The sequence below is a fragment of the Prionailurus viverrinus genome, chromosome X (assembly GCF_022837055.1).
Source record: "Prionailurus viverrinus isolate Anna chromosome X, UM_Priviv_1.0, whole genome shotgun sequence".
Lineage (NCBI taxonomy): Eukaryota > Metazoa > Chordata > Mammalia > Carnivora > Felidae > Prionailurus > Prionailurus viverrinus.
The window spans coordinates 38527492-38536388 of record NC_062579.1 but is presented as its reverse complement, the minus strand read 5'-3'; the positions used below and the strand labels follow the sequence as shown (position 1 = coordinate 38536388).

Sequence of the window (8897 nt, the reverse complement as noted above, 5' to 3'; positions counted from 1 at the left end):
TCCATGAAAGTTTTTCAATTCAGTGGAATATATGACCTACAAAGAAAATCTTATTTTTTTTCAAAAAAAATTTTTATGCTTATTTATTTTTGAGAGTAAGAGAGACAGAGTGTGAACCAGGGAGGGGCAGATAGAAAGGGAGACACAGGATCTGAAGCAGGCTCCAGGCTCTGAACTGGCAGCACAGAGCCCAACGCAGGGCTCGAACCCACAAGCCATGAGATCATGACCTGAGCTGAAGTCATACACTCAACCGACTAAGCCACCCAGGCACCCCTACAAGTTTAGATTCAACAGGCCACATTCTCTGATCATAGAAAAATCATAATTACAAAAAAGAAAGAAAAAATAATGAATACTTAATAGTTAGACACTAAGAAACTTTCTTCAACAGCTAGGATCAAAGTAAGAAATCAATTCTGAAGTTTCACCTTTCATACCAAAGTTCAGGAGCTATAAGCGCATTTAGAGGAAAGTATGTGGCCTGAAATCCTTTACTATATCTATATCTATATCTATATCTATATCTATATCATCTATATCTATATCTATCTATATCTATTTATTTATACTTATATAAACAGGAGACTGAACACACTAATATAACTGAGTTAAGAATTTGCTTCAAAAGATCAGAACAAGAACAAAGAAATGAAGTAAACATATGAAAATGAAACACCAAACAAAATATCAAGAAGCGGGAATTAATAAAAATGAAAGTTTAAATAAATAAAATAAATATAATAAGGAATATGAATAAATTAAAAAGCCAGTTCTTTCAAATAATCAATTAATTATGTGGCTTAGCCCCTGGAAAATCTGATCAAGAGAAGTATAAAAGTGCACTAATTAGTAATTTAAAGGGGAGACATTACATGAGGTTAGGTAGTAATATAAACTAACTATGGGGGACTATTAGGTATAAGTCAAGAGCAACATACCTAACCATTTAAGTGAAATGTGTGAGTCCCTGGAAAAAAGGAATTATGAAGATTAATGAAAAAAATCATAAGGGACCAGTGAGTAGAGAAAAGTTAAGAAAAGTGTTCAAGTCTCTCATTTCAAACATACCAGTACCCACAGGCAGCATTATCGGACACACCTCCACAGGAGACCTGGCTGGGGCTGACAAAGGCAGATATGGCAGAGGTCTCAGTCTTCCTCTGGCAACTCTATAGGTGTGAAATGGTCATGACCACAAGGGGCTTCAATGTACAGGGCAGGCTGGAAAGGACAGACCCAGAGCAGTGTGGTGGAGGGAGCAGGAGAGGATGTGATAGGAAGTGCTGGGGGAGACAGACCAGGACTGGACTGGCAGGGGCCAAGGCTGACAAAAGAGCTGGGACCTCATATGATGATAAGGTGTGGAACAACACGGGCAGGGGCGTGACTGCCATGATACCTTGAATCCTCCTCAGTGTCCCAAAGTGGAATCATCAGGGAGAGATTATCCTACACTCATCTATCTCCCATCCCATTTTTGTAACACCTTTGGCCTGGGGAATATTAACGATTGCATAGAAGTTGATGAATGGGCTGTGCACTAATCAGGTGCCAACTACACGTCTGATGGCCTAGAACAGGGGACTGCCAGGAACAAAAGCCATTGGCGCCTTCTTTATAAGGTCATAGCTCCCCTGACAGAAGAGGGCCCACTGAGCCCTGAGTGGGTGTCACTTCACAGCCACTCTGCATGTGCACTGCAGCCTCCTCCTAAGTACAGTTGCACTGCCACCCACTGCCATCAGAGGTTTGAAATTGGGTTTGTGGCCAGAGACACAGGTTAGAGGGCCCTCAGGGGATATTAATATCCTTTGTTCTTCCAAAGTTTGTCAACAAAATTCTGGACAGTGGGGGATAAAGGCAGGGCAGATCCTTGGCCCTGCCAAGTTTCAGGGAAGAAAGAGAGAGAGGGATGGGGAATGATGGCAACAGAGAGCGATTTTGAGGACCCCTTCCCATCCAGGGGTAAGCAGAGACAGGAGACCAAATGGCGAACAGAGAAACACAGAGAAACTCTAAGATGACCTAAGAAAAAAGTGGTTATAGGAACTAGTGTGTGAAGAATTCATTGAGTGTCTCCCTTGCACGGAGTGTTGGGTACAGGATCTCAGTCAAGCAGGGCTCAGCTGTCTGCTTTGGAGCGCAGGTCAGTGGTGAGCGGGTCATGCTGGACTGTCTGGTGAAGCATCAGGGCCAGAAGCCCCGCCCGGTTTGTCATAGCTGTGCGCACCTTGTGCTCCTGCTCAAGTAGCTCTTCCAGCTTGTTCAACTGTGGGAGGTAAACATGAGAGAAGGATTTCAGGATGCTATCCCACCCTTTCAGCCCCAGTCACCATTGTGGCCTACCATGCGAATACGCTCTAGGTCCACCTCAGCACGCCTCAGCTTCTCCCAGCAATAGTGGAGGTTGCACACGCGTTTAGGTAGGCGACAGAAATTACCAGTGAACTCAAAGACATTGTGCACTAGTGGGCAACCGCACACCTCATCATCTGATGCCTGTGAGGAAGAATAAGGGATGATGAGGTACAGAGGAGGATAGAAATGGAGTGATCAGGCAGGCATTATGAGGAGAATGGGAAATGGAGGGCACTCTGGCAGGAAGGAGAAGAATGGGGAATAACTCAGCGGGGGTGGGGGGGAGAAAGGAATTCAGGGATTAGGTAGAGAAGAGGAGGCAAAAGGGGAATTATCCTGCACAGAAGATGAAGGAAGAAGTTAAATAAGCAGGAATAGAGGAATGGAGGTGATCAGGCAGAAAAGATGGAAGAACAGAAAGAGATCAAACCAGAGTGAGAGTAAGGATGGAAGGAAGGTCTGACAGAGAGAAGTAGATGGAAGAGGGTTGGTAAAGCATGGAAAAAAAGTGAGGAATGAGACGGGGGGGTGGGAGTAATAGGGGTTGGCTAAACAGGGAGGAAGAAAGGATTTAGGAGATGACAAGAAGGGAGAAGATGACTGGAGGCAGTGAGGCATGCAGAATAAGAACGAAGGAAAGTCAGAAAGTAAGGAAGAGAGGGAGGTCATATAGGGAGGAAGAGAGGAAGGTGGGACAGTCCAGCAAGGGGTGGGAAAGGAATGTATGATGGTCAAGCAAGGAAAGGAGAAGAATGGGGAATGGTTATACATGAGGAGCAAAGGAAACAGAAATGGTCAGGCAGAGAGGAGGGAGAGAGAAATGTAGGGGGGTAGGTCAGGCAGAGAAAAAGTAAGAACAGAAGGTAATCAGCCAGCAAGGAGCAGGGAATGTGGGGTGGTCAGAAAGGGAGAAGGGGACACATGGGAGTTGGTCAGAAGATATGAAGGCAGTCAGGCAGAAGGAAGAAAGAAATAGGAGGCAATCAAGCAAAGAGGAAGAGAGGAATACGGCAGGGAGAAGGGGAGGAATAAAAGATGATGAGGTAGGGAAAGAAGAGTCACCTTGGGATCTCTCGAGTGCTCAGGACACAGCACCTGAAGCCGCTTACAGTACCTCTTACTCTTTGGGTTGTAAACATCACAGAAGAGCCTGGTGGCCCTGGGGGGAGGATGAAAGTGAAGTGCTAAGGGTCAGAAGAAGGGAGGTCCCACCTGAACCCCAAAGCCCATATTTTGTCCCTAACCCCACCCATACCCTGCCACTAACCTATCCACCTCTGCCTCTGAACACACCCTCTGATCTTTCCCACCCTGCTCCTGACCCTGTCCACATCATGCCTTTGACCTCAACTAGCACCCACACTCACCCTTCAATGCAAGTGGGATACATGGACCCGAAGGACGACTTGCCTTCATACTGGGAAGAAAGAGTACAAATGGGAGAAACTGTGGACTTACACAGCATGCCCTCCCATGACAAGCCCCAAACAACACATTTGTCCCTGTGGCTCCTATGCTCCTGTCTGCCCAGCCAATGTCCCCCCTCACCATTGGCTGATGTTCCAGTCTTGGCCCTCCTACTAAGGATGGAAGAGAAGCACAAATGGGTAGAACCATGGATATGTGTTGCATTTTTACAACAAACACCCAGGCACCAAACATGCCCTCCTCCTCATGGATCCCACCCAGCCAAAAACATGTTTACCTCCTCTTCCCCCAGCCAATTCCCTAACCTTGACAAAACAGTGTTCCATGTGGCGCAGGGCGACATGCATGTTAATTGACTGCCCGCAGGAGACACAGAAGATCTGCAGGTTTGCATTGTTCCTGTTACTTTTGTTGATCTGCACAGGACAGTGGAAGGGCCAGTGAAGAGTGGGCAAGATAGCAAATACCTTTCTGCTCCATCCCACCCACTCCCACGCACCTCCTCATCCTTGCACACAGGCTGCTGCTTGCCACGCAGAATTATGGCCTCAAGTTCATAGAAATGGCACTCCATGTCCTTCAAGCGGGTGTGAGTGTCCTGCTGCTCTTGGTGGATGCGCTCAAGCATTTTCTTGCCACGCTCCTCAGCAATACAGGGGCTCTTCCGCCACTGCTGGATGCGCTGGGGCAGAATCGCATAGATGCGGCTAGAAAAGGAGGCAACAAGAAATGGAACGGATAGGTAGGGACATCAAAAGAAAAAATGGGTGAGTGACCGAATGGTGGTGAACAGGTGATTGAACAGTGGATGGATAGGTGGGTAAATGACTATAAGGATGGATGCGTGGGTTGGTGGATGGAATGTGTATGGGTGGTTCAGTGGGCAGGTGACTGTAAGGGTGAATGGATGGGTGGGTAGGTGGATGAATGGTGGGAGGATACACAGGTAGAGGGATAGACAGACTTACGGATGGCATATATTATGCCTTACTCCACACCCTGTCGCTTAACTTCACTCACTCAGCTGCGAGCTTCATGCCACAATCATCTGAGCAGTACTTGGAGCCTGGCCGGGTAGGATACACACAGCCAGGTCCCAGGCACTGCCGCAGCGAGGCCAAATCCTTGGCATCTGCCTTCTCTTGGTGTTTACGCTTTGACATGAGCTTTCGCTTCTTCTTCTTCTTCTCTTTCTGTGGGACAAGAGTGGTCAAGGCAAGGATAGGAGAGTTTATGTCAGCTTCCTAACCTTGCAACCCAGCCCTGTGTTCCACCCGACCCCTGTCTTCATGCCCCCCATTCCACAATTTCTGTCGCCTTGCACTCCACCTTTTTATTCAACTTCTTTGTCTTCACTTTCACTGCTGCTTTCTGCATTGCAGGATCCAGGAGCGGAAACTTCTCAGTGTCACTCATCCAGGACTGTAGGCCAGGAAAATGCTGGCAGGTCTTCTCAACTTGTTTCTTAAATGATACTTGGACACTGCCTCACTTCATTCTCCAAACTGATGACCCTCTCTGTCTTCACTGTCCCCTTCTTTCCACCCAGAGGCCTGCCATACACTTATCAGGCTTTGTCTAAAGTCCCCTCTCCAAATGTCCTGGCATAGGTTTCAGCCCTGAGGAAGGTCCTTTTCAGACAACAGCTGGAGTGAGGCTGTTATCTGAGAGGCCTCTTTTATTGCTAATGGCACTGCCAGCACCTGGTACTTCTGGGACAGCCTGGACTTCTGCATTCCAAAGTAGGAAGCTGTGATTGAATGGGCAGTGGGCAGTGTGAAGGGCAAACCCTTGCACTAGCTCCACTCCCCCATCCACCCTGTGTCCTAAACTCACCAGAGACCAGGAATTACAAGTAGGGCTCCTGTGATGATGGGAGGAGGACTCTGGGTCAGCACTGAGTGGAAACAGACTTACCCTGTCCCAACACTCCTGGTCCCACCTTCTGGTCAACATGGCCAGGTCCCACTGCACCTGCCTGGGACTGAATGGCACCACCTGTCCCTGCTTGTCCACTTTATCCAGACACACCTGGCTGGTCCTTCTCACCCCCATTTTGCCCACCGAAATGCATAAAGCCCTGCCTATCTGCCCAAAAAGGCTGCACTACACTCCTTCACAGTTGGTCAATACAGCCTGCCCTGCCCCATCCTTCAGGACATACTTGCAACCCTGCTTGCCCTGTACCATGGGCCCAAATAAGCCACCTCTGCCTAGCCCACCCAAACATGCATGACCCCACACCTCAGACATGCTCCACCCACCTGCCTGCCCTACCCAGTCTCTCCAGGCCCCACCTGCCAGACTGCCCTCTTGGACACATTCTGTCTCACCTTACAGTCCCAGCCCTGTGAGCCCCATACACTACGCCAAGGCATACCTAACCCTGCCTCATACAAACATACAAGGCCCTTCCCTCTTCCCAGACTCTCTCAGCCTCATTTGATTCTCCCACTTCCTATACATACCCAGTTCTGCCTTACCTTCCATGTCCTAGGCCATGCCAAGCCCTATCCACCCCCACTCCCCACATGCACAAGCCAGATCATGACCTGTCTGCCCTGACTCACTTACCTAGAATAATTTTGTGATCTTTATTCTGAAAAGTACTCCTATGTGAACCCAGTGACACCAAGTAAAATATATAAATATACAAAAATTTTGAAAATTTATGTGTGTGTGCATATATAGATATAGATATGCACACACACATACATTTTGTATATACACATATATATGCATACACACACAAATCACTTTCAGTGATTAAAAGAGCAGGCACACACACTGAAAGAATATACACTTTTGAATAAGACCATTATCAGTTGGAGAACTCACACTATTATTGAGCTAGAGATATAATATTAATAAAAAACTGACCCTGAAATTAGCCTTAAAGGAAGTCTGAACACATTCCAATGAATGAGTATCACATAAGGCACAAATAAGTTGCATTTGAAATTAATAAACGGTTTAACTTTTGAAAATTGAAAAGGCACTTTTAAGTAACTCTTGGTAAAAAGAAAAATAACTGAAATTGGAAAAAACTTATCACTTAATAAGACCGAAAGCAATACATACCCAAATGTGGAACTTTAGGACAAAAATATGAGAAAAGAAAGACGGAAATTAGTGACCCCTTGCTTTCAACTCAAACTGCAACGAGTCACTATCCCGACTCCAACCCATTATCTGACCCCGCCATTACCAACGCCAAAATCCACTTTAATGACCCCCACACACACCTCTCCAGTCACAGAACCTACAGTCCCTCTTCAAAACCCTTAAAAATACCTCAGCACCGAACAGACGCTTAACTGTCCGGAGCCTCCAGGCAAGTGCCGTGAAATGGTTGACAGAGCTACTTCCGGTTCCGGTAGCGACTTTAGCTCCGCCCCTTCTTGGATGTGTTGGGTTTCTGCTTGCTCAAGGTCCTCTGCAGAGTTGATATACAGACAAAAGTTAGAAGAACATGGTTACAAAGAAATGATACAGCTACACGTGTGCCATTCTTCAGAACATCACCTCAAGCCTACATGGATACATTTGTCTCTTCTGGCGTCAATACCAAGTTTCATATATTGGAGTGATTGATCATTGCATTATTGTATATGACAGGAAAATTGATCCCGTTATCATTTCCGGTTATTTTGAATAATTTCGTGTCATTACTATTTTACCATCTTCTATTATTTTAATTGTGTAGTAAGCAATGAGAAAAACAAACAAAAACACACAAGTCAATTTTTTAGTCAAGAAAAGAGAAAAAGATTTATAGAAAAGCCAGGAAAAAAAGAAATCAAAATGTAAGAAAGTAGGAATAAGTTCACATTTCAAGTTCATATTTTATTACATAATCAGTAATAAAAAGTTATTAATGGGGTAAACTCTCCAGTTAAGGTCAAAGATTGCCATTTTGGATGAAAAATAACATACCTAGTCATATGCTGTTTATGCCAAACTTAGCAAATCATTAAGATACAGAAACATTTGAAGCAAAGGGATAGAAGAAAATTTTCCAGGTACATGCTAATCAAAATGAAGCAAGGTCGGGGCGCCTGGGTGGCTCAGTCGGTTGAGCGGCTGACTTCGGCTCAGGTCATGATCTCGCGGTCCATGAGTACGAACCCCGCATCGGGCTCTGTGCTGACCGCTCAGAGCCCGGAGCCTGTTTCGGATTCTGTGTCTCCCTCTCTCTGACCCTCCCCCGTTCATGCTCTGCCTCTCTGTCTCAAAAATAAATAAACGTTAAAAAAAATTAAAAAAAAATGAAGCAAGGTCAGTTATTTTAATATCAGACTAAAGAGACTAAGACAAAAAGTTATTCATTGGGATTGAAAAGGTAATTTCAAAATGACATGATTCACCATGAATATGTAAAAAAATTCAATCTTATACACAATTAAATGCTGTAAAATAAATATGAAGAAAAATATATTAGAACAAAAGGTGATTTAGAAAACAAATATTCCCATTATAGAATATTACAACCCCACTGCTCTTTCAATTCCCACTCACTCTTCAAGACTTAGCTTTGGCATCACTGTCTGCAAAGCTCTCTCTGCTTCCTTTTCATCTGGATGACCAGACTCTCTTCTGAATGAACTTTTGGACATAATTATTTTTTTAAGTTTATTTATTTTTGAGAAAGACAGAGACAGCATGAGTCAGGGAGGAGCGGAGAGATAGAGGGAGAGAAAGAATCCTATGCAGTCTCCATGCCGCCAGCACAGAGCCCAATGCAGGGCTCCAACCCACAAAACTGTGAGATCATGACCTGAGCCAAAACCAAGAGTCGGACACCTAACCGACTGAGCCACCCAGGTACCCATGGACATAATTATAAAAGCAAGGAAGTTCCGGGGCACCTGGGTGGCTCAGTTGGTTAAACGCCCGACTTCGGCTCAGGTCATGATCTCGCGGTCTGTGAGTCTGAGCCCCGCGTCGGGCCCCGTGTCGGGTTCTGTGCTGACCGCTCAGAGCCTGGAACCTGTTTCAGATTCTGTGTCTCCCTCTTTCTCTGACCCTCCCCTGTTCATGCTCTGTCTCTCTCTGCCTCAAAAATAAATAAACGTTAAAAAAAATTTTTTTTTTAATAAAAAAAGCAA

General features: G+C 45.5%; 1 protein-coding gene across 2 annotated transcripts; it reads right to left on the bottom strand.

Moving 5' to 3' along the window:
- Positions 1 to 725: 725 nt before the first annotated feature.
- LOC125157235 (CXXC-type zinc finger protein 1-like) lies at positions 726 to 6494 on the bottom strand. Of its 2 annotated transcripts, XM_047843731.1 has the most exons (8): positions 5119 to 6494; positions 4810 to 4982; positions 4289 to 4496; positions 4095 to 4205; positions 3729 to 3778; positions 3424 to 3520; positions 2350 to 2502; positions 726 to 2272 (listed from the first exon to the last, which is right to left on the bottom strand). In XM_047843731.1, the coding sequence occupies exons 1-8, from the start codon at positions 5203 to 5205 to the stop codon at positions 2126 to 2128; spliced, it is 1026 nt and encodes a 341-aa protein (XP_047699687.1). In that variant the 5' UTR covers positions 5206 to 6494; the 3' UTR covers positions 726 to 2125. The 2 variants fall into 2 exon arrangements, with proteins under 2 accessions (XP_047699687.1, XP_047699688.1); XM_047843732.1 differs by lacking the exon at positions 4095 to 4205.
- Between the last annotated feature and the right edge of the window lie 2403 nt (positions 6495 to 8897).